General features: G+C 43.1%; 2 protein-coding genes across 3 annotated transcripts in view; one reads left to right on the top strand and one right to left on the bottom strand.

Annotated features, from left to right (window-relative positions):
• Positions 1–1,262: 1,262 nt before the first annotated feature.
• On the bottom strand, positions 1,263–6,057 carry CEP20 (centrosomal protein 20). Of its 2 annotated transcripts, XM_039732486.1 has the most exons (5): positions 5,579–6,057; positions 4,908–5,105; positions 4,236–4,320; positions 3,241–3,380; positions 1,263–1,696 (listed from the first exon to the last, which is right to left on the bottom strand). In XM_039732486.1, the coding sequence occupies exons 1-5, from the start codon at positions 5,604–5,606 to the stop codon at positions 1,620–1,622; spliced, it is 528 nt and encodes a 175-aa protein (XP_039588420.1). In that variant the 5' UTR covers positions 5,607–6,057; the 3' UTR covers positions 1,263–1,619. The 2 variants fall into 2 exon arrangements, with proteins under 2 accessions (XP_039588420.1, XP_039588421.1); XM_039732487.1 differs by lacking the exons at positions 1,263–1,696; positions 3,241–3,380 and having other exon boundaries at positions 4,232–4,320.
• A 2,730-nt stretch (positions 6,058–8,787) lies between these two features.
• The window catches only part of ABCC1 (ATP binding cassette subfamily C member 1), a 45,797-nt gene continuing 29,697 nt past the window's right edge, over positions 8,788–24,887 (top strand). The window contains exons 1-5 of the mRNA XM_039731665.1: positions 8,788–8,934; positions 19,172–19,348; positions 20,091–20,216; positions 21,428–21,565; positions 22,702–22,827. Coding sequence (XP_039587599.1) covers positions 8,887–8,934; positions 19,172–19,348; positions 20,091–20,216; positions 21,428–21,565; positions 22,702–22,827 — 615 coding nt within the window. The 5' untranslated portion in view covers positions 8,788–8,886. The remainder of the gene's footprint in view (positions 8,935–19,171; positions 19,349–20,090; positions 20,217–21,427; positions 21,566–22,701; positions 22,828–24,887) is intronic.

Here is a 24,887-nt window from a genome sequence, read left to right as displayed (position 1 = left end):
TAATTTCCCAGGGAGCTCCATAGCACCTGGGTAGCATCTGAATGATGTATGGTGGGAAGACACAAAGCAGAAGCAGTGCCTTTGGTTACACTGAAACATTTGCATAGCACAGAAGGTTTGAGCTTTTGTGTTTTCAGAACCCTTTTCTTTGCCCTTGAAAAGACAATTCAGAATCCAAATACACATAACAATTTGATCCACTGCTTCATGGAAAAACAGGGGTCTAGCACTTCTAGAACTTCCAGAGAATAAAATTAGAAATTCAGGGATGGCTCTTCTGCCCAGCAGCTGAAGGTGACAGAGGTGTGAGCACAGAGCAAACAGAGATTCCCTTGCCTGATCCAGTGGTCAGCTGCCACTGCTGCAGACGACTTAAAGATGGATTTGATTGAGGTTTATTTGTGAACACAGGTCCTCCCCTCCTGGCAGCAGTCCTGAGACACTCACAAATCAGCCAGCAAGGAGCACTGCCAGTCACAGAGGAGATGAGCTCACTGCTGAGGCTTCAAATGGATAAATGCAGCCTCTCTGCAACTCCACATTACAGTGCAGGCTGCTGGGAGAAATAAAAAGTATCCCTGCAATGCTAACTGGGTCAAATCAAGATAAAGGCAAAACTTCACAGTGTGAAATTCACAACTTGGGGTCCTTGCAACTGCACAAACTGCAGGTTCTCCTCCTCTCTTCCCCCTTCCACTCTACCATTTATCTAACAATAAGGATTTTTAAGGACCTTCCTCTAAAGATTTATTTATACAAAACTCCTCTCAGTACCACTGGATATATATAACATTTATGCATTTTGTTAAAATGAGAAGAGAAAAAAAATAGATGTTATTTTTATGTACTCCTGCAAGTTTGGCTTTTAAAATAAATTGCCATTTCAAAACATGTAAAATCCTCAGCTAAAAATGAGTTCTGAGAATCAGTAATCTACTATCAACTTTATTTTTAGCTTTCCCTGACTTCGTTTCATGCTGTTTGGGAAAAAAACCCAGAAGTTCCTTTGCCTCCCATATACCCAGTGTTACACCAAACAATTTATAGCAACTCCAGATGGAAAAAACTTACTCTTGTTTGTTTGCTGGAATGAGGATAAATATAGTCTCCATTTCTGGAGAATTAAAAACAACTATCCCTCTAAATCACTTCAATTTTTCTATTAGAATTTCTTTTCCCTTACGTATCTGAAAGTTGCAGCTTCTTTTTAAAAAGAATGATTGAAATGTTTAGTTTGAACACTCTCAAAATACCACACACAATAAAATTGAAACATTTTATTCAGAAACACAGGAAAAACACACAAGGATATAAAAGTAAAAATTATAAGTTATTATATAAAAATTTATTGGATAAACTCAGTATATTCAGGTGCAATTCTAGATCCAGGATTCACTAAGGTGAGTCCCTATACAGTCTTCCTTCTATCAGCAGTGGGGAAAGAGAGCTTTGCTAACATTTTTTAAATTGACAGTAAGCATGACCTTGTCATCCTGTCTCGAGTAGATGTTACAAGCTAAAATGGTCCCACTGGATTTACTGGAGAAATTTGTGCAACGAAGAATGTCCTAAATTAAATCTGACAGACCTTGAAATGAGAAATTAAAAAATGAAAGATATCATCTCTTTACACTTTGTAAAATAAGAGGCTCTTCGATGCTCGTGCCAGCCATCCTTCCTGGTTCTGGAATTCTGTCTGAAAATGAAACACACAAAAATGTTCTCATGCATCTGGAGTCCAAGGTGTGTTACCTTCTAGTATTACCAACTGTGATGAACAATATCATCATGGGGAACTTAGGAAATTTTATAGATAAATGTTTCCATGCATTTCCATGCCATGTAGGAGATAAAAGCTTTCTATTACTGAGAGTGGATTTCAGACAACTTCCAACTCAGCTGTAGAGAATGAGAAAAGAAACACCAGATTTCACACCTTTCACCAGGATCCCCAGTCTGCTGGGATACTCATACATCTAAATAAACAAGATAATTTCTAAAGTGAAAAGCAAGTTAGATGTTAAATAAGAGACTTGGCAGGTTGAGTTTATGAATATGCAGCCTAATGAACACAGCTGGATAATTAATATTTTAAACCCACTTCCTTTAGGTGCCAACTAACATAATCCACAAACACATGCAGAAAGTAATTTCAGAATACATTTCCTTAAAGGTTCAAAGCCTTCAAAAATTAATTTTTTGTTTAGTTCTAAAACAGCAATGTGCTGTTGTGTCTCATGATTGATCCTGTGTTCTATAACTAACTGTAACCAATTAAATCTCCAGGTGAAGTTATATTGGAGTCAGCAGGGCAGGGTGACCCTGCAGAGTCAGTAGAAACGAAAGTTACTTTAAAAACAATTCTCCTATACATTCAGTTTGTTTTAAAAATGGAGAAATTTCTGATAGGAATAATTGTTTTCTAACAAAGAAGTAATTTATAGTAGTTTTGGTATGGAAATTTTGTTTCTTCAGCCCCCTCTTCTGGCAGAAGAAAAACATCATTGTCTCAATGAATTAACTGTTAAAAAAATGTTAGTACTTCTCACCCTTTTCAGATGTCAGTAAAATCTCAGGCTTCATACTTTGGAAGCTTTTGGATACAAACCAAACAGTTCATGGTATTAACAGGAGAGTAATACATTTTCACAGTAAAAAATGAAGCAATATGCCAAGCAGACTCTTAGAAGGAAAAAGCTGGGCCAATGAACCTTTTTGTTCTCTAGCTTAGGTGGTATTAATTGTAAGCAGTCCAAAAGCAGGCCAGAAAAGGCAAGTAAGGTTTAGCAGTGTTTACTGTAGAGCAATGAACTTTGGGCTTAAGCTTTTGTGGCAAATAGAATATGAGTTATGCTCTCAGAAGAAGTTTATGCCCATGTAAAGAACTGACAGATAAAGAGTTAAGAACTTTCTACAGACATTAGGTTAGACCAGATAAGAAACAGAGATATGCCCACTATTTATTTTATTGAGAATTTAGGTTAAAATATTGTATTGAATTCCCAGTATAGTGAGACTGTCTCTAGCTGACCCTTTTCAGGTTTGTAATAGTATAAGGGAGTACAATTTGGCCAGCTGAACATTTAGGGTAAAAGCCATTTGGTGTCAGATGAAAGCACTCCTTGCACAGAGAAGGAGGTACACGGTGTCCAGCTGCATGGTTATGCTAATATAAGCACATGCATGGTGTAGGAAATCTGGTCACAGATAAAAGTTCTGCAAAAATAACATTGCACACACCTTTTTGATTTCTCTCAGCAGCTGGTTTGCCAAGGTTCTGCTTTGGATAATTCAGCAAGGACACTTTTGGCAGGATATTCTGGGTACTTTCTTCTTTACCACCATGTAAGAAATGAGAGAGAATTCCATACAGGAGAGGTCTGCATAAGGGAGAAATTCAAAAGTAGTCTGTAAAGTCTATGAAATACTGAGCATTAAAATACACCCTTCTCCCAGGACTTCTTAGATCTTAATATTTACTTCTACAATATGTACATACATCTTTTTTGACTTAAAACCCATCCAAGTATCATTACATAAATAAGCACGGATCTAAGCTCCCCCTGAACACCAACACTGCCTAAAAAGCTCAGACTAAGAGATACTCTCCACTGAACTTCAGCTCCCCTGGCAGGTGAAGAACTGGAGTGTGTTCAGCACAGGAGCACAGATCCACATTCTCAGCCATGGATCAGGAGGATCCACACACTCACAACAGATCAGACCTTGGTGGCCCAGTCCACCATGGCACATCTCAAACTTGGCTCTTCCTCAGCACTGACAGGTTCAGACAGCACGAGCTACAGAGAATGCTGAACGTGTCTGAACCTGCTCCAGCCTCAGGCCATTCATGCAGTTTTATTGCAGCACTGATTTTATATCTAATCTCACAGTAATCTTTCTATTGCTCCACACAGCAACTCACAAGAGGTGCAAAGAGCAGATCTACTTTCTGTAGACTGTACTGGTGAGAGAGTTGTGTTTTGGGGCACAAGGGCACCATCTGGAGAATGCCACAGCGTTGGCAGAAAGCAGTGTTAGTTTGGAGCATGTCTGAAAACAGCCTCATGTTTGGCATCCTGAAGCTGAATCCAGCATTTTAGAACATGCGTGGGATCAGCCACATTTTAATTGGTGAGAACATCTATATGTGATTTATAATTACACTAAAGAGAAAAATATACTGGCATATAGAATATACAGAATATACAGTGCATTCCAAAATTCTTCCTTACACTGATTTTCCACTTGCATCTTCAACTATATTCAGCTCTTTGGCAAGAAATTGTCTATCCAAGGGCACTTCAGGCTGGCCGGATTCTGGAAAACAAAATCCCTGGATCTTAAGACCAGTAAGAAAAATGTCACCAATTAACAGAAGAGCACATAGCTCCCTTTTAGATTATGAATAACTATCAGTGTATTGTAATTCCAGGGAACTCACTTAAGCATTAGTAATTAATACAGGTATAACTTACAATAGCACATTACAGTTTTTATTTTCACTTTTAAAGAATCTAAGAAAAATATTAAAGAAGTTTTACAGTACAAAGACAAATTCATCAGGCAAACAACTCTTTCTCTAAACTACTACTCTCAGGCATGTCAAGAAATTTGAGTTTGCAGGCTGTTATCAAGTTTTCTTGCCCTTGCATCAACTACTGTGTCGAACAATTTACCTCAAGGGTAAAGGAGAAGAGAGTAAGTCTTCTTGAAAACTAATGGAGTGATTTAGCTTAATGCCGCAAGTAGAGCTGCGGAGAGGTTGTTTGTACCCTGTTAATTCCCAAGGGAAGACAAGATTATGCAGCTTGTCACACTTACTAATTCCATAATATCACTGGAATTATTCAACCAAACAATCACTGATTACTGGTACAGCGATGACACAAACCCACGGCCAATACCTGCCGTCAGAACAGACGCAGTGTATTTATAGTGGTTGTACGCCAGGTACTCCCGAATGAGCTCGTTGATCAGCAGGTTCTCCCGGGACAGCGTCGGCCGCGGCTCGCTCTGGTCCTCCAGGGCATTGAACACTTCAGCTCGGATCCTCGCCTTGATCTGGGCAAGAGCTCCTCTTTTTTCCAGTGTGTCCTTCAAAACTACCACCACGAAAAGGCGCGTTAATTTAAAGCCAAACGCACTCCAGCATTAATTAGCCCCGATACAAACAGAGTTTTGGCGAGCGCGATAAGGTGTGCCACAGCGATACGGTATCGGCACCTGGGCACGACCCACCAGGCCAGGCGCGGCCCTGATAAAATTAAACCTTCAGAAAACTCACAAATACAAATTTATTATTTTTTTTTTAGTCGCAAGCATACATTCTGGCAATCTAAGAAATAGGATGTTACTGCACCAAGATGCGTTTAATACAGAAGTATACAGAAATACAGCCCGCGGTACATGGCGGGGGCAGCGCCAAGGGACGGGGGCAGCGCCAAGGGACGGGGGCCCCCATTAGCGCCCGCGGCAGCTCTGAGACCCATCCGTGTGGCCGCGGAAAGCCGATCCGCGCTCCTGCCCTCCCGGCAGCCCGAGACATCCCCAACCCCAGCCCGGCTCCCGCCCCGACCTGCTTTGAGCTCCGCCACCGTCGCCATGGCCGCGCCGGGACCCGGATGGCGCCGCGCGCACTGCGCAGGCGTGGGGCCGGGCGGCGGGATCTCCGTGAGGGGACAGCGCGGGGCTGGGAGTGAGCTCCGTGGGGGGACAGCGCGGGGCTGGGAGGGAGCTCCGTGAGGGGACAGCGCGGGGTCGGCAACTCCCTGAGGGAACAGAGCGGGGCCAGGAGCTCCCTGAGGGAACAGAGCGGGGCCGGGCGGCAGGACCTCCCCGAGGGGACGGCGCGGCTCCCGCCCGGCCCCTCAGGGAGCGGAGCCCCGGGGCATCCCTCAGCTGCCAGCGGCCCGGGGCCAGGTCGTGCCGGGATAGAATAACCGGCGTCAGCAGCGCCTCCGTGCTGCCCGTGCAGCGCTCGCTGTCCTGCTGTCCAGCCCCGTCAGCTGGGCGGAGTGTCAGGGTTGCCACGCTTTCTCCTTCTGTAATTTCAGAGGTTGGCAAAAATCGGCGAAGGAAACATGGAAAATGAGCGAGAATTTCCTCCATGTGTGCAGCGGAGGAGTTTTGCACCGAGTCCCTGACAGATGTACTGTTGATTAAAAGGACTCTCCAAAGCTGAGCTTCTAATAAAAAGGACTTGCCAAAATGTAACTGTATACGGGGTGTTTTGCAAGCCTGAGGATCCCTGGCGTGTCTGGAAGCTTGTGTGTGTGCTCCTTGTTGCTGGGATGAGTCAAGAGTGTTTATTCTGTCAATGCATTAAGTATTTCCCAAAGGAAATGCGGCTGGTGTGGGTGAACAAACTGGATTTGCTATTGTCCGCTGGGGCTTGAAGGAAAATATGAGTTGTCTTAGGGAGTAAAGCCTAAGACAAGACTTAAGGGTGGGGATTGGGGAGTTTGTTAGGATTGTTTTGTTTTGTTTGTTTGTTACATTTCCTCTCAAACCAAATATTTATATGACACTCTTCCAAAGCCTCTCTGGTAGAGGTCAATAAATAAAATTTAGGAAAATCAGAAGTGGTGGTGAAGTCAACGTGTTTCCTGAGCCCAGCAGTCGCTGCAGCGAGTCAGAGCAGTGCTTGCCCCTGGCCACCCTGAGCCCGCTGCCCGGATCTCTGCGGGACTCCGGGGACAAACAGCTGTTTGTGTTTAATGTTACGGCATTTTCACAGTCTAAACATGTTTCTCTGCATCCTTCCAAACTTCTCCATGACCTTGTGAGTCACTCTTCCATCACACCTGATTTCCCGTTGATAAGTTGTTGCAGTTTTCCACACTGCTTCAGTTTCCTGACTGGCTTCAATTTGTATTCCACAAAAAAAATTAATATAGAATTTTGTGTAGTTCTTTTTTCTGCTTGCAAGGGAATCTCCTTTTTCGACAAGATTTCAGTTTCTATTTCTTGTATTAATCTGTGTTTTAACAACAATGGTTTGTGAAATCCACAAAGTTCAGTGACTTCCTGGTACTCTGAGATTTGGTTCTGTATTTCTGCAAGTTTGGCCTTGTGTCAGCTCTAGTTTTTCTCCTCCACAAAAAATATTTTGAATCTGTTACATTTTTCTTCCAAACTCTTTTGCTTCCTCTCACATTAATTATTCACTCTGTACTTTGGTCTACAAGGAAATAGAATTAATTGGAATAGAACTAGTTTGAGGTGGAAATCCAAGAATAATTTTTTGAGGAGAAACATTATTGACATGGAGCATGACGATTGGTGACATTGGGACAGTCTGGGGCTGAAAGAAAAGTATTTGGAATGTGAAACTTAAATTTTGTTAGTCTTTTAGCTTACAATAAACATATGTGGGTAAAAAATGTATCTTTCTAGAGACTCCTCACTTCTTGCTTATTTACTCTCTTTTGCATATAAAAATAAAGGGAATCATATTTGAACATTTATCTGTTGTCTTCCAATACTGTAAAGATTTTAACATGATATGAATTAAGCTATGGGTTAAACTGACAAACTCATAGGACTTCTGACACCCGCCGTGTGTGGTTTGATCTTTCTGTGCTCCGCTCATCAATGCAGAGGGGAGCTGGGTGGGCTGGACTCAGCCACTGCTGCTCTTCTGAGAATGCGGGATCCAGGGGGACAGACAGAAATATTGCAGTCGGATGGACAATCTGGCCACCACTAGCACAGCTCTGAACCTGCAGCTCTGAAAGGGCAGGTGAATAAAGAAGCAGTCTGTGATATATTTTTTGTGTGTGTGATGCCTGCTTTTAAGTTACACATTAAACAAACAAAATCTGTCTCTTTTTAACAATTTTGTCTGTTACCGTGATTGTGCTGGACGGACAAGAGCATTTTAAACTGAGGTTTGTGTGATTAAAGATTTCAGATGTTACTGTAGAGTACTATGTAACCACCCTGCTATTTCCTGCAGCATGCGATGCCATTCCTACATATGTACCTCCATACTCCAGCTGGTCTATTCTGGTACAGTAGTCAGGCGAGCTGACTGTGGATTTAACTGGAGCATTTTAAATAGGATGTGAAGACACCGTGAGACAGCCCAGTGCAACCACAGGGCTGTGCAGTCAGCTCAACTACTACGTATGTTCATACAAACCTGGTTGTGGATGAAGTTGTCTCGGTTCTGTTTGTGCTAATCAACTTGAACTAGTTAAGGGCATTGAAACCAGTACAACTGGTTCACGCTGAGAAGTGAGCGGTTTAAAGCTGAACTTCGGCTTTCCCTGGGGCCTTCCCCTCGGACCCTGCCTTGGCTCAGTCCCGCGGGCCGGGTGCCAGCGGGGCACTGCGGTGCCTCTCCTCGGGGCACGCGTGGGGACCCAGTTCCCAGGAGCGGTGTCTCGGAGAGGGACATACCGTCATGCCCACCGCTGGCTCCGGCCCAGCCCGGCGGGCTGCGGGTGCGAGGCGCAGGACCCTGGAGGCTGCTGGGACAACTGACCCGGGCAGAAGGGCGCGCCCGCGGTGCTCCGGGGGCAGCGATTCCGCCCCGGCTACGCTGCCGGGGGCGCATTTCTGCGTTGAACAAAGGCAGGCATCGGGCTCTGGCCGAGGCTCCTGGGCCGTCCGCCGTGATGCGGAGGCGTTGGTGGCCCCGCGGGACGCACCCACGCCGCGGTGCCCGCACGCGGCGCTGACCGGCCGCCCCCGCCCCGCCGAGGCGGGGCTGCGCAGCGCGGGCGGCGGCGGCCCCGGGCTCGGCATCCCCGTGACGCGGAGCCAATCAGCGCTCCGAGCTGCCGCTGCCGGCCCGGCCCCGCCCGCCGCTGCTCAGGCCGGAGAGCTGTGGACGGGGAAGCGCTGCCGCGGGAGCCCGCGGTCGCCTCGCCGCGCTCCATGGGGATCGAGAGCTTCTGCAGCGTGGACGCTTCCGAGCCCTTCTGGGTGAGCGGCGGGACGGGGCCGCAGCGGCGGCTTGGCGGCGGCTGCCGGTGTCGGCACGGAGGGGATGGCGGGGAGCCGGGTGGGGCTTGGGCGGTGACGGAGCCCGAGGGGGCTGCTCCCGGCAGCGGGAGCCTGCGGTGCAGCGCTGCCCGGGCAGAGCGCGGGGGCTGCGGTGCGCCCCGGCCGTGCGGGCGTGAGCAGCGGCGCGGAGCGGGCCGGGCCGGGCCGTGCCGGCGGAGCGTGGTCTCCGCCCGGGCGCGGTGTCCTCACGGCGGGGTCGCGGGGCTGGTGCGCCTCGTGTGCGGGGCCTCCGGCAGCGCGATGCCTGGAGGGGGAACTGGCGAGGGCTGCCTGCCCGGCGCTGGGAGGGAGCTCCCGAGTGGCCGGGGCAGGTCTGTGCCCACGCGTGCGGCCGCCCGGCTGCGTTACTCGGGGCCGTGCGGGTAACAACAGTAACGGCGTCTGACGGCTCCGGCACACGGGAGCGGCTGAAGGAGGCCACGGACCTGCGCTTTCTGCAGCTTTCTCGTATTTTCGCTCTTCCTTGGCGATGAGCGGTGGGCGCAGGTGCTGTGCGTGAGCTAAAGGGCGGCTGTGCACAGGTGAGCCGTGTGGGGACCTTGCGGCGGGGTCTCGCTCAGCTGAGACCCGGCTCCACTGCGGGACACGCGGCTCCTGGCACCTGGGAGAGCACCGGAGTGAAAACTCATCTCAGGAGCAACCTGCTTGTATGTGGAAGGAGGTTGTGTGGAGGAAGGGAAGAGCTGGAACTTAGGAAAATAAATCTGGAGTGAGAGCTACAGAAGTCAGCATAGGAGGAGAACTACTTGTGCGTTCATCAGATGTTTGCCAAATAGTTTTGAACTAATGAGCTGCCTTACTAGTGAAAAAATAAAACAGAATCAGATGTCTCAATAAATATCATTGTACTATTTATTTCAAGAATCATTAGGATATTACTGAGTAGATATTTTTAAGATCATCAAGACTAAGACAGTTTTTTCTAGTGGATCAAAAGTGACTACTAACTTGCTTGTACATTGCTTATACTAATATCTCTTTTCTGCTATTTCTCAAGTTTTTCAGAACTGTCTAAATTATGAGTTGTCGTTATACGTATTTTTTTTCTCTTGTCTAGAATGAGGCTTTTCATTTGAAGGGCTTAATACATGTTTCAGAATGAGTTTATGGAAAAACTGACTTGAGAGAATAGTAGGATTGTGAGAAAGAGCTTCCAGCTCATTCTTTGAGCCATGGAATTGTAACATCAGGTAGGCACAAGAACTACACAAAGGAAGTTGGAAGCAACCAGTTTATATAAGATTTCTGGCATCAGATTCTTTTATTAGGAAAATTGTTCTCATGTGTATTACAGCCATTTCTAGTATTTTTGTAAAAACTACTACATACATTTTTTCCACTAGTTGCATTGATTCCCAATGTTTTGGGATTTGTCATCCTTCTCCAAATCACATGGAGTCTGCCTTTCATTTCCTCCAGCTGAAGATCCTGTGGGTGTGGTTGTTTGATTTCTGGGTTCTTCTGATCCTGCAGAAGAATAATTGTGCATTTGAGTGAGGGCTGGATGCGCTTGGAAAAATCTTCCTTCATGCTGAACTTTTCTTCATAAGTAATGCTCTTGTTTCCTCTTTGTTGCATCATTCCCAGCAGGGGAGAGTAGAAATGCCAGTTTGGGTGCTTATGGGTACTCTGGCTGCTGCTTTTTTTGACATTTGCATTATTGCTGCTCTTTAAAGCTGAAGTTGTGGTGGATTTTCAGAAATTGTCTCTGTATATGCAGAGTTTATTTGCCTTCTAGGCGTGTCCTGTGGTTGGGTCCTGGCTCCTGGAGTGCCCTCCTGTGCTCCTCAGAGCTGGGTGATAGCTGGATACATACACAGTGGATACACGTGTTGTTGCATTCCTGTGGTGGCTGCATCAGCTGTTTTGGTTGGTCCTGGAGCCTTGCTAGTGGAGCAGAGGGATTTCTGGCAAACTCAGCTTCAAGGAGATGATGTGTTTTCTGTCAGAGGTGCTCCTGAGTTGTGGGCAACTCAGTTTTAAATTGTGGGGGAAACTGTGGCTGAAAGGACCTAATGGACCCTTAAAGCTGTATGCTAATCTTCTTAGGCTTTGCTGGCCAGGATTTTTCTTGTTTGCACGCCCAAGGAATGTTATTGTTGAAAGTTCTTGTCTGAGAATTAAACAGATTGGTTTTATTTAATACTTACTCTGAAAGGTCAGGAACCCAAGGAAGACTGCCATCTTCATGATTTTTTTTTTCTTTCTCACCGTGTCTAACCTATCTCTGTGGCCCTGCTCATTGCAGCACAGCAACAAGTAGTCCTGTTGGGAAGAGTGGGTGCTAACAAATCTTACAGCTACTGCTTAACTCTAATTGCAGTTCTACTGTTTCTAAGACCTACCTTTTACAACTTTCCCAAAACCCTCTGAATTTAAGGATTCCCACACTACTTGTTTTGTTAACCGTGCAATCAGATTTTATTGTATATAGTTCTTTTACAGAACTTTAGTGCATCTTGCTTCCTTTAGACCCCCTTTTTAGACAAGTACAGTTAATCCTTGCTTGCTCTACCATCACTGAGTGTCTTGGAATGAATATTCCATCTATAACATAAAGAAAGGCACAGCTGTACAAGATGAAGTTACTATTTACTGATAGTTGTTGATGACCATAAAAGCTTGAAAAACCATAGTTGCACTGCTTGCATTCCAGTTCAGTGAATTTAAGGGCCTGTTCAAGCTGTAAAACTGTGTGACCTGACACACTGAGATAGCTTTGGCTAGAATGTCCCTGCTGTCTGTGCACAGCCTACCTTGTCTCAATAGCAGCACACAGAAAGGCAGAGGTAAAGCAGGGTGAGGAGCACTGTGCTTCCAGGTAAGCAGGATAAATGTCACAGCAGATGCAGAACTCACTGTACACTTTGGCCTCCTGACCTGCCTGTCTGGAGACAGCAGCACATGCACACTTGGTGGTCTCACTGCATGTGCATTTTGAAATAATCTGCTGTTTTTTCTTTGAATAAAATCTCAGTTTTTTGTCAGAGCTTGTAAACTCTGTGGTATCATGTTTAGAGAAGTCTTTTCATGTTTGAAATTGCTAAAGGAAGAGGTTAACAGTTTTTGTGACACTTTGGGATTGCTAAGCTCACAATAGGGTTTTATGAGAAAGAAGTGTGAAATATACATCTGAAACTTTTGAGTTTCTTGCTAATACTTAAGGGAATGGGCTGGTGTATTTCCCTAGTTTTTGTCAAAGATGTTATGTTTTGTATTTGGTTGACATTGTTGTAGTGAGAGAGCTCCATAATGTAGCTCGATAGAATTTTATTAAGAAAAAAAATTATTAATATTCTTTAATGCATTGCAATTATTAACTGACATTTGTGAAGTGATACCGTGTGACACAAACAGCTGCTGTGCTTATGTTATTTATGAAGACACTGGTAGTTTTATTGAAATAGACCTCTGAAGAAAAACCATTCTTATGTAAGGAGCAATTTAATGTTCTTCAGATCTGTGGCTTACGCTGTTGAACTTCAGATAGGCAGTAAATTGGCACGTCTCTTGGAGCCCTGCAGCTCTTTGCACTGCAAGATATGTGCTTAGTGCTTTTCAGTGTGATTGTGGCAAGGCAAGGCTGGGGAGGGACTTGGAGGTGCTGTGGGAGGGTACTGGGTGAGCTTGATAAAAGCTACGAGTTTGGTCTCTGCTGGAGAGTGTGCAGATCACAAACTGCTTGTGTTCACTGACACAGGAAGGTCATATGTGCACAGCATTGGAACAGAGGAGCAGCACAGTGATAATCAGGGAAACCTCTACACAGGATGGTGCTTTATTGTGATCAACAGCAGATTGCATGATTTTCATGCCTTGGCCGTTGTGCTTTTTAGCAATGAAAGCCAGAGGCTTATTTGTCAGCTTTCTTCCATTTAAGAAAAATGGTGGTGTAAATGTGCATAGAAAAATTAAACTTAGATTGGAAATGAAACTGATATCCCTTGATCCAGAATAGATCTATTTAAGGGGAAAACAGGGAAATTAAGCTTGATAATCTGCTGTTGATGAGGATATCCTGAATGCATCACCTGTCATTCTACAGCTGGCAATTCAGAATTGCTCAGAAAAGTTAAATGAGGGAAAAAAGGTGGCAAAATGCCTGAGTAACTGGTGCCATTTCATGCAGTTACAGTGCAGTTTACATTGAAACACTGTGCTATACTGGGACCGAGTGAAGGTCAGCCAGGGTTGGCTGAAGTCACTCTGGGTCACATCTCGAAAAAGCCGACTGCCGGGTACTGACCTTTAGCTTACTTTTAATAGAGTCAGAATTCCTTGCATTACTGTTTTCTCACTCTTTGCACCTGTGCTACCTTCAGATACAGTTTATCCCAACTTAAGCTGTTACCTTAGTCCCTTGGTGAGATTATTACCCAGGTGTGTTCAGACTTCTCAGTGGTCTCAACTCAAGGTACAGGCTGTTGCATTATTAAGCAGAAGCCCTGTGTTTGGTGCAAGAAGGAGATGAGAGCAGGAATATTTTTCTTGTATCCTTTTAGGGAACAGTGATTTCAGTGAAAAACGTTGCAGAAAGGTAAAAACCATCCTTAGGTTCTGAAACTAGAAGCGGTTTTTTGTTATCAAGTGGCCAAATGTTTGGTCAAACGTTGCAGAAAGGTAAAAACCATCCTTAGGTTCTGAAACTAGAAGTGGTGAATATTTTGTTGTCAAGTGGCCAAATGTTTGGTTGTGGGACTTGCAGATATGGCAGGGTATGGACATGTGGCATCCGTAGAGAGCGGCAAAATTTTTATTTTGCAAGTTCTAGTATAATCTGTTATATGTTTCTCTGACACAAAAAATAGCCATAGTTTGGTGGCTTTTAGCTTCTTAGGTTACAAATCTCATCTCTTGTAAATGCCACAGCTGCAGGTGCTCCTTTCTCCGGCAATTTGTAAGCACCTGCTTGTTATAGGGTAAAGGGAATAAAAAGAGCAAAATATGCTTTTTTTCCCCTTGGAATTTAACACAGTTCCAGCTGATGCAGTGCTTTCTATAATAAAGGATCTCAACTTTTTGTAAATATTAGGAAGTGTGTGGGTTTGGGACAAGGAGGTACAGACACCTTATTTAAGTTCAGGACCAGTTATTGGAAGGTAGAGGCTTTTCCTTGTCTGTGTTGACAACTCAAATCTGCATTATGTAAGTAATTACTGTTGAGCACTTAAACCATTTATAACTTGCTAAAACCATTTCTAGTAGAAAACATTATGAGAAATTAAGGGCATTTTCTTGTCACTGGAAACACTGGTGTTTCCCCTCCCCCAAATATTCTTTATATACATGATAAAAAAATTAGGACCCTTGTTTATTATGTGATTATTATATTTTGTAACTTTTCCACCTCTTGCTCTGACAGTCTTGTCTTTGACAACATTAAGATACTTCCAAGAATAAAGCTTAGAATTTGAAGTGAAGGGGAGGCATGGTGTCTTCCCTTTTCTGAGGTCTCAGTCTCCATGTGGTATTTTGGAAAGCTGGGCTAGACAACTTTTGCAGGGATTCTGGAGTACTTTTCTTGTACAGATATCTGTTGCTTGTCTTACCAACTTGTCACTCCCTGTGGTGTGGGCTGCACAGTGAGCCCAGCAGAGCAGATCTGATGCTGGTGAAGATTGTGCCATGATCATTCCTGTTTAGGCTCCATTCTAAACACGCTCTCAGACAAAGGGTGAGCCTCAGCACAGGTTTCATGAACTGACTCCAAAACGTGAACGGCAGAACAAAGATGGCATATCAGGTACCGGGGACTTTTTAAAAGCAAGGTCAGAGCTCCTTTAAAGCAGCCTTAAAGAGAGAGGTGCTGTTCTGCACTTCCCTTACCCCTCCCTCCTGTGTGCTGATGCAGCTCCTCTGAAGATGTAGGCTGAGCCAGATCTGCCAAATCTCCTGTCTGGGGAGAGGCAGGAAATTTGCTGTCCTAGATAGATGCCATGAGGCCATTGGCTTTTAGCCTACACTGAGAGAGAGAGTGGTTCACTCAGCTCATGGTTTTATAGATGCTACACTGGGAAATTTTTCAATCCTGTATCTAGAGCTGGCAGATTGTAAGACTTCCTATTTCAGTGGGAAAGTGATGATACAATTATAATGAAAGTTGTCAGCTGCAATTACAGTGTTAGTATCGGAGAGAGCTAATTAATTTCAGTCAACTAAATGTAAACATTGCATTAAACAAAGTCTTTTTTATTGTTGGGGAGATAAGATTGAGAAACTTTATCTTGGTATTACAAGGGAAGTGGTTCTTCTGTGGGTGATATTGAAGTAGTGGGTACACAATGTCAGTGTCAAGCTCCATTTGAAGGAATAAGTGTTGACCATGATGTTAAGATTCCAGTGTGGTTTTGTAATTTCATTTTTTGCATAGCTACATGGTTATGTTTGAAGTCACTTTTCAGTCACAATTTGGTTCATGCAGGTGGATTTAACACTGTGGCTGGCAGCCTGCATCTCTAGCACACTTGTGCACAGCAGGCATGAAACCAAGCAATTTGGGTCTCTCCATTTCTGCCAGTGAGAATTCTAAAATGTGCTGTGAGTCAAGTGGGATTATTGGTGTGAGAACAAGCAACCCCTGGCTGCTCACTTGCCAGCCTTTCCTGGCTGCCAGGAGAGGCAGCCAGCATCAAATACTGCTATTCCTCAGATCAGCCCTGCAGGAGCCATGCAACTGTCCTTGCTCTGCCTTCCCCCAGCAAAGGCAGAATAACTGGCCTTTTGTGTTGCAACTTTGTCTGACAGTTCTCCTGCCAGTGCCTTTTATCTTGCCTGTTCCTGAAATTTTAGACAGGAGTTAGTATAGTTCTTAATTTTCCTAGGTTTTATGCACTGTTAAGTAAGTGGTTGACCTGTGAATGGATCCACTTGATTCTGGGGAATGCCAAACATTTTTGTGCCCTTCTTGTAGACAGAGGGTATAATTTCAGATGTGATAGGAAGCTTTTTTGTGCATGAAAGAAAACTGCTACAGGGCACAAGAACTGTGGACTGGTGTTTTTGAACCATAGTGCTGATGATAAAAATGAAAACTGAGAAATAGGTCAGGTAAAATTAAAAATACCCATCTGCTATTCTGGGAAACTTTAAAATTGTTGAGGAACTTTTGAAAATAAAGGAAAAAACAGCCTGAAACTATTTGACATCTGAGTTATGGTTCTTCTGGACTGCACTTACACTAAGCCAACAGTGTATCCTTCCCAACATCTACCAAGAAAGGAACAAGGATCAGACTGATTCTTCTGCAGTGGGTTCCTGCTGTCACAGCTTAAAATAAAGGCTGCTTCCAGATTATACAGTCTGATAGCTATAGACTTTACCATGGTTTTTCCTCTTCTTCCTTTATGGCAGGAGGCTGCTAGATTGCGTAGGCTTTCAGTGGTTGTATCTGTGTCATTTGATGTGACTTGGCAAAGCAGAAGAGTTAACTGAGGGGTCAGAATGAAAATGGTTAATCTTTGAGCTGAGAAAAATGGAGTGATTTCATGTTTTAGTACAACTTGCTAAAACAGTGTTTCTAAAACTTGAGTCAGAAAAAATGTCATTAATTTGCTAATTAATGCCTGTTAATACAAAGGTCTGTTTCAGTGAGTGTTTCTGCATTTTGTTTGTGATCGAAAAAACCCCCAAAACTGAAACTGGGTTTATATAAAGCTAAGGAGAAGCATGTTCTTTCCACTGGCACAGCTAGTCTAGACTTGTGTAACTGAACCTATAATTTAAATGTGAATGCATGCTGGTTTCATGATGAGAGTGGCACATTTTCCAGCTGCAGTGGAATCTCCCAGAGCTGTGGTGTCCTCCATGCAGAGCTTAGGGCATGCCTGCCTTTTGTAGTGGATGGAGTTCCTCTTGGCTTTGTCCACTGATGGTGATCCCAGCTGGGATCAGCCTGAGAGCCTCCTGCTGCTGTGTCCTGCAGACACCTGCCTGCTCTGTGTCCCTGCAGTCACCCCTGGGCTGGTGTTGGCTGGGATGCTCCCGTGGGGAGATGTGACCCAGCACGTGTGGCCCTGGAGTCAGTGAGGACACGGGGTGCTCAGGGCAAGGATGGGCTCTGCACCTCTGCTCCTGCCTGTGCTGCTGCCTTGTTGCACACAGCCTGGGAGAGCCAGCAGGAAAATGCTGCTGTCTCTCTCTTCACGTGTTCCTTGCCTTTTGCCACCTGAAATGAATGTGAAATGGAAGTGGCTTCTGCATCTCACCTGTGTGTTGCCATTTTTTTTGTACAGAGAGGTGTTTTTAAAGCTGAGCATGTTCCTGCTTGATAGCAACAGCCTCTGGATGAAATCCTGGAACCATATGAAAGAAAGAACTGATGTTGCTGTTAAATTCTAGCAGCAGTCTTGCCCAAAATTGCCCACTTGCCCCATCTTTCTGTTCTGAACCCTGAAGTACCATTGCATTGTACACTCTTGCCTTTTGTGTAGAAACAAACACCTGTGAAAGTCAAATGGAAGGTTGCACGTTCTTAGAATATCCTCCAGCCAGTATTCATAGCAGTCATGCATACAGCACTTCTTGCTTTTATTTTGCCACGTGGCAATGACATGTGTTACCTGCCCTGACCTTGCTGGTATTTGCCAGATTCATTTTATAGCAAGCATTTGCAAACAGGGAAAAAGACGTTAACACCTTTCTAAACAGTGTGTAGATCTCCTAAAGTTTATTCAGTAAAAAGATGCTTTTGTTTATTTCTTGTAAAGCTGATTGCATCCGGTTGATTTACTTGTATAATCTTATAACTGTCTTAATTTGTGAATTGTAAACTGTTCTGCAGTCATGAGACTTTTTCGTGGCTGTTGTGCTGGGGTAGTGCAGCTGGGGCTTAGAAAGCCAAAACCATTTGTGTGGTGGCTGGATGTAAGGATGACTCAGCTGAAATTGCTGATGAGTTCTGCAGTCAGGAAACTCAATAAGCCTGGCCCGCAGTCTCAGAGCCACTGCCTTGTCACGAACAGCTTGTGACCCCTCCCAGACACAGTCAAACACAACTGGGCGTTCTCATGTTCTACCAGTGTTAATGCCCCGGAACTGGCTGAGAGACTTTCTAAAAATGAAAAATTGAAAATGATATGAAGTGAGAAGAATTTTTAGAATGCTGTGGAATTAGAGGGAAAAAAACCCCACCGAGTGTCCTATGTGTGCTGCCTGTTTTATCAGGTCCTAGATTCTGACAGAAAATTGAGGGAAATGGGGAAGGAAAATTATCTTCCATTCCTCTTTAGATCTGTGTTCTCTTTGTAATTGTGTTTGAAGCTGTTTATTCAGTGGAACATGGAGCAAACAAGGATCAAAGTGTGGTGATTCTGGGCAGTGGGATCTGCTTTTGGCTTTGATGTTGGAATGGAGGGAACAGGCACTACAGCTCCTTTTGGTTCTGTTTCCTCATCTATAAAATGTGGATAATGGCACCTGTTTCATTGACCAGCTCAGGCTTTTATAAAGGAGTAGGATTACTGACATTATGTCCCAGTGGTGGTACTGGTGTTTTGTGTAGTGTAAGCTGTGCAACTGCCTGGAAAAATGCTTTGCCACTGAAAAGTTAACACTATAGTCAACAAGCCTTTGGGCATGGGACTGCTGCTCTTGCCTCAGTGACTTTTAAACAGAAGCCTGAGAGCAATGCTTGGCTGTTGAATATTGCAGTCCATCTACAGCTGCAATATTGTGCGTTGCATTATTCTGTTGGAGAGTCAAAAATCTACAGCACTTTCTCTCAAATGTTGCATGTGATAAGTTCTCGGCAAGGTCAATGACTTAATCTCTTGCAGTAAATTTTATCTTTTTCCTAACTCAGAACAATCATAAATATGGTGTGAAAGCTCATGTACTAAATAGTTTGTCATTGTGAATAGTCCTTTCCCAGTGATTAAAATGTCATGTTTTTATTACTGTGAGCATCAGTTTTGGTTTGATTGTGTGGTGACTTACCTTGGACTTGAAAATCATGTTGAGAGAAGTAAGAAAACATTGAATTCTGTCAATTTACATCCTCTCCTTGTTGAGTAGGAAACAAACTGCAAGGGTGAGCCTTTGACTTGATTCTATGCCTTGTTGTTGTGGATTTTTTTATTCTGAGTTCCTGTTTCTGATTGTCAAATACTGAAGTTCACTGTTGGCTTTTTCTGTAACTTCGCCTGTTTTCTTGCCCTAGGATTGGAATCTGACATGGCACACAGAAGACCCAGACTTCACCCTGTGCTTTCAGAACACAGTCCTGCTCTGGATTCCTTGCATTTACCTGTGGCTGTGCTTCCCAGTGTACTCGCTGTACCTTCGCCGTCACGACAGGGGCTACATCCAGGTGTCCACCCTTAACAAAGCCAAGACGGTGCGTGCCTCTGCAGTGCCCCACAGCCTGCCTTGGGAGCTGGGAGCTCTTTTCAGCTGGTTTTAGCACAGTATTGAGCATCAGTCTTGACCTCTGTGCACAATTCAGGGGTACCTTGTTTGTTCTGCTTGTGTTTGATTTCCCAGCCTTTCCTGTTTCCTTTGCCCTTTTATCAGACTTGCTGAAATTTACCCTGGCATAGCAACAAACATGCAAATCCTTGTAAAGAGCAGTTGGAGAAGACTATTTCAAGGCAACTCAATCTCAAGGCCCTTATTTCTATCATAAAAAGAACTTATTATCCTGTCAGCTTCTTAAGTTACACAGCATACATTTCTAGAGCTGCTGCAGGTCTTCTATTCCACTTCTACTGTGAAATAGGTACTTTATGTTTTTGGGTTTTTTCTTTCCTATAGAGTGAGTGCAAAGTTGTAAGAAGGGCTGTAATCACATGGTATATTGGAGAGGGTTTTTTCTGTGCAATCTGTTATTCAGGAGACCAGCTTTCTGCTGGTCATAATAGACTGAATTACATGGAATTAAAAATCAGTAAACTTTTTTCTTCTAGTTGGAATTCAATAATTAAAGCCAAATTTATTTTCTTTTGTGCATGTGGTAGAATTGCCCAAATGATATGAATTGATTATGACTCCTCCTAACACATAACATCTAATGTTTATCTATATGTTGTGCTGCATTATCTTTGTGAATTGATGTATTAAAGACATGTTTTTTATTGCAGGCTTTGGGCTTAATACTGTGGATAGTCTGCTGGGCAGACCTTTTCTACTCTTTCTGGGAAAGAAGTCAAAATATTTTTCGAGCTCCATTTTTTCTCGTTAGCCCTACAGTATTGGGTATAACAATGGTAAGTTCTGCACAGCCATTGTCCATGCAAAGCTGTAAGCAAGAACACCATCTCTGTAGTATTCATAGTGCTGTAACCCTTTAAGCTGCAGCCTTTTTATACAGACTTATTCTGTAGTTGTGCTGTGAAATATTGACTCTGAAATACCTCCTGTCTTTGAAGAAAAAAGATAAAAATCAGACTCTCACCTGTGTTCAGCGTGTTGCACACCAGCACACAAGGCAGTTTCAGTTGTCTTATTTTGGTAGGCCTGAGCTGGCATCCATTTAATAGTTTGGCTCAGGCATTGGGCAGAGGAATAAACTCAAGAGAGCTGATTCAGCCTGGATAATGCAAACCCCTGAACCTGGGGGGAGATTGTTGAAGGATCTCAAACTCTTGTAACGTTCTTGAGTGTGTGTTATCTTTGTTACTCTTGGTGGCACAGTGGAAAGCCTTGAAAGCCACAAGTCACACAGGTGTCCCCAGCTGCCTCCCTTGACCTAGGTGTGCTGGGGTTTTCTGCTCTCACACCAATATCCCTGCCTTTCAAGGAAATTGCCTTGCTATTCATTTGCTGTCAGTTGCCTTAGGTTTATTACAGAATTGGAATGATTAATGGTGCTCCAGGGGACACCACAACCCCAACAACAACCAAAAAAACCCCCAAACATACTGACAAATGCAAGAGCTGTTAAATAGTTTGTGGTCATTTAATAATGCAACTCTCAAGCTTTTGTCAGGCTGGTTGAAAATGCAGGTTGCAGTAGATAAGTGAGATGTAGAGCTTCCTAAAGGACTCTGAAAACACACAAAATACAGTAATAGAGTAATACTTGGTTGGTGTTGTGTGGTGTTATGGCTTGTATGGAAAAAAAATCTATTTATTTTAAAAACAACTAGTCAGAAATGCCATAGTTCCATATTGATTTGTTATATAGAACCAGAAAAGTAAAGAAGTAAAGGTTGGCAGTACTTTTGTGTATGTGATTGTTTATGTCTATTTAATGCATATGCCTTTTTCCTTTTTTGTCTACTCATTATTACTGATACAGAGAATTTCCTATTTAAATGTATTTTTGAATTACACTTAATTTCAGGGGTTTAGAAGGTCTGGGTGATGCTGGGTTAGAAATGTTAAATAAGCAGACTTTAGCACAGTACCTTTTACATGTGCATAACATATTGTAAAACTTAATTTGTGAATATATTTTCATTTTATTTATCTACAGTTGCTGGCCACATTTTTAATACAATATGAAAGACTAAAAGGAGTCCAGTCTTCTGGTGTAATGACAATTTTCTGGTTCATCTCATTGTTATGTGCCACCATGATTTTTATATCCAAAATAAAACATGCCTTAAATATGGTAAGTGACTTTTAGCCTCATTCAGCTGAAAATGATCCCAAATGCTGCAGTGATAGAATAGTTGCTTGGCAATTACACCAGTGCAATCAGTTAATGATTCATTTAGTGTACCTGGATTCCTTGGGTTGTAACAGTAAGGGAAGCAGGAATTGATGTCTTGTGTTTTGAAACGCTCATGAAATTTGTAGTGATTTTAACTGTAGCAACAGTTGCCAAGAGAGCTGGGCTGGCTGCTGGGGAGAGCGGATGTGTCTGCTCGAGTGCACTCACATTCTCTGTAATCTTTGCTATCAAGCTGCTCTGGCTGGGGGTTTATGTCACCTTCCTGTTGACTGTGAGGTGGATTTCCTGAAACACTTTGTTCAGTGCTGGTGTGGTCTCACCTGCTTGGACAAAATCAAAGTGAAATGTTTTTATGCCAATTTGCCCTGTAGTAAGATCACCTCTAGTATCAGACTGATTGTGGAGCTGCCTGAAAATGGCACTTCTATTTCTTAAAACCTTTAAGCTGCATTAGAAATTTTGATAACTTTCACCCAGCTTTTATCTTCAGCTGTTGGGAATGGGATTTTACTGGGGGTGTGTGTTCACCTATACCTGTGCTTTGATTTCTGTGGTTTATGTGTTATGCATCAGTCCCAGTCTTAAAAACTGAAAGAACCTCTGAATTTTGCACACAATAGAGCAAAGTGGAATGTAAATTCTGCTCTCTGTAATTTTTTTAAAGTGTGATGTCAATTCTGCTCTTTATAATTTTTCTGCTAATTAAAAAATTTGCTTTTAATGCTCCTTGCTACCCAGTGCATAAATGTCTTGGCCCCTGTAAGGAATACACTGACTTAAAATTTGGGCTGTGTTGGCACAAACTATGTGTTAAAGAGAACTTTTTACATAAGAAATTCATGCTTGTATTTTAATGGTAATGACTGAATAAAAATAAATGTGTCTTTCACATCCTCTCCCCTCTCATTACCTTCCCTTTACCAAAATAGACATTGACTTTCATTTGCATGGGGGTGAGTAGTGTAGCACTTAATTTGCAGAATTTACAGTAAGGAGCTGTTTTCTGTTTAATCATAACTTGTTATTTGCAAATTCCTCAAGCCTTCTAATTGGAATATGACCTTCCTTTGCAGGGTGCTGATGAGGATGCATTTCGTTATGCCACCTTCTGTATCTACTTTGTCCTGGTATTAGTAGAGCTCATCCTGTGTTGTTTTCCAGAGCAACCACCTTTGTTTTCTGAAACAGTAAATGATCCTGTGAGTGAGTCTGTGCAGAGTGCCAAATATCCTATGTGCAGTATTATGTGTAATGAGCTACAGGGCCATCGTCTCCAAGATGTCAAATATTTAAAATTCTGCTTTTTATTTGGTGATGCAAAAGAAGCCCATAACATGCAAAACTGGGGGAAGGGAGGGGCTGTATGTAAGAAAAAGCACAAAAGTACAGTTGCCCTCATTGCTGAATAGCATTCCTGAAGGGTAAGTTATATATATTTATATTCAGTGGTGCTGCTGGCAGCCAGTGGGAAGTAGTGATTTGAAATGCTGTGCTCCTGGTTATCTGATATGTTCAGCAGGCACTAGCATGTGGATTCACTTTCATTTGAACACTGGGAAGAATTTAGACCTGGAAAGATTTTCAGCTTGGGCAGATGTGTTTGATTTCTGTTTTTATCACTCTTATGTCAAGTAAAGATTTAACCAGCTCAGATGCAAGAGCAGCTAATGCTAGAGGGTGGTTTGGATGTAGATATTTAATTTTGCCTACACATGATCTGTTTGGCTTGTGTTCTTAATTATATGTATGAGCTTTATGGCATGGATCTGAAGTGACCCAAGAGATGCTGGATCATCCTTGCACCCCCTCTGGGTTAGGTGTTCTGGGTCACAGGGGGTGACACTGGGCACTGCCTGCAGTTTGGATGTGCCAGGTTTAGGAATTTCAGTTTTATACAAGGTCTGATTCTGGCTTGGTGGCAGTTCAGTGACACTGACTGATGAAGGAAGGTGTGAAATGTGTGAGGGGGGAAATAAATACTGCCTTTGTAACTGTGGAAAGGGTCCATGAGCACTTCCTGAATGGCACAGTGACCTTCTCCAGGTCCTGGTGCCAGGGTGCTCTGCCTGGCCGTGGCAGTGTGCCTGGGGGGAGGAACAGATTACTGAGTCTTGGATCCTCCTCAGCTTTTGGCTCTTTTCATCTCATTCAGGGGTTAAATGTATTTGACAGGATGGTGTAAGGAAACCTTTTCTTCTTTGATCATGGTTGGAATAATTACAAGGTGCTTTGAGACCACAATGGTTTGTTTTTCTGTTCTGAGTATTTCTAGGAATTTAGAATGTTTTCAGGAAACAAGGCAGACCTCAAATTTGAACCTTTCATTTTGTTGGGGAAAAGAGCAAAGAAGTCATTTTAGTCAGCCTTAAATTCTGCCTTATGCCCCTTTGCCAAATATTTCCAAACCAGAAATGTCTGTGAGCCTTCAGTGAAATTTTAGAGTATGTTTACTTAAGCCAGCAAACAACAGTGAAATTTCTGAGTGTGGATGCTGATGTATGTAGAAGTCAGGCAATGTGTTTTGTATCTTGTTTATATTACATAAATCTAGACTTGTTGAAACTTGTCTTCATTCTATCTGGCATGAAAGTCATTTGGATTATTAATTATTTGTGTGATAATGATTTAATTTTATCAAAAGTAGTAGTATTTTAAAAGTAATCTAACATGTTTTAATATTTTAAACTTGGGCTTTATGCAAACCAAGTCCAGTTTTTGGTAGGACAGGATCTAAAATTTAGATAAATTTAGAGTTTCCACCAGCAAGTAGATTAAAAAATATAAAGGAAAAAACAACACAGCACTTTATGTAAAATTCAGAATATTTTAACATTTTGACGCAGTTGAAGGTATTCCCTGTATTTGCTGAAGTAGAAATCTGTGTATCAGGAAAGGAGTGGCTGAACACGGAAGGTTTTACACCCTTCCCCTTCTCTGACTTTAAAAACTTTTATTTATTCACTAATAAAGGGTGTTGGATTTGTTTGCCATCATCTTACTGCAAATGTTTGGATACTTTGCAAATGTATCTTTCAAAAAACAAAAGCATCTCTTATCCTCTTTCAAAAAACAAAAGCATCTCTCTGATACACACTCTTATTGTTCCCTGTAGAGGTTGCAGAAAAAGTTATGTGAAAAAGAGAAAATGCAGGACTCTGTTTAGTACAGCTGAGTTAGAGCACAGTGCAGGACAGCACAGTACAGGATGCACAAACATGAGTTAGAAATGGCAAATGTTGGAAACCCTTGGCTCTGGCTG

The sequence above is a fragment of the Passer montanus genome, unplaced genomic scaffold (assembly GCF_014805655.1).
Source record: "Passer montanus isolate IOZ18808 unplaced genomic scaffold, ASM1480565v1 scaffold8, whole genome shotgun sequence".
Lineage (NCBI taxonomy): Eukaryota > Metazoa > Chordata > Aves > Passeriformes > Passeridae > Passer > Passer montanus.
Note: the sequence above shows the minus strand (reverse complement) of the source record. Positions and strands in the feature narration are given on the sequence as shown.

Bases quoted from the DNA above. Each gene is read 5' to 3' on its own strand.
- CEP20 (XM_039732486.1), bottom strand. From the start codon at position 5,606: ATGGCGACGGTGGCGGAGCTCAAAGCAG. The intron at 3,381-4,235 runs GTAAGGAAGAAT...TCCCTTATGCAG, and splicing joins GATGCAAGTGGAAAATCAGT to ACCTCTCCTGTATGGAATTC. The intron at 1,697-3,240 runs GTGTGTGCAATG...TTTCATTTTCAG, and splicing joins TGCTGAGAGAAATCAAAAAG to ACAGAATTCCAGAACCAGGA.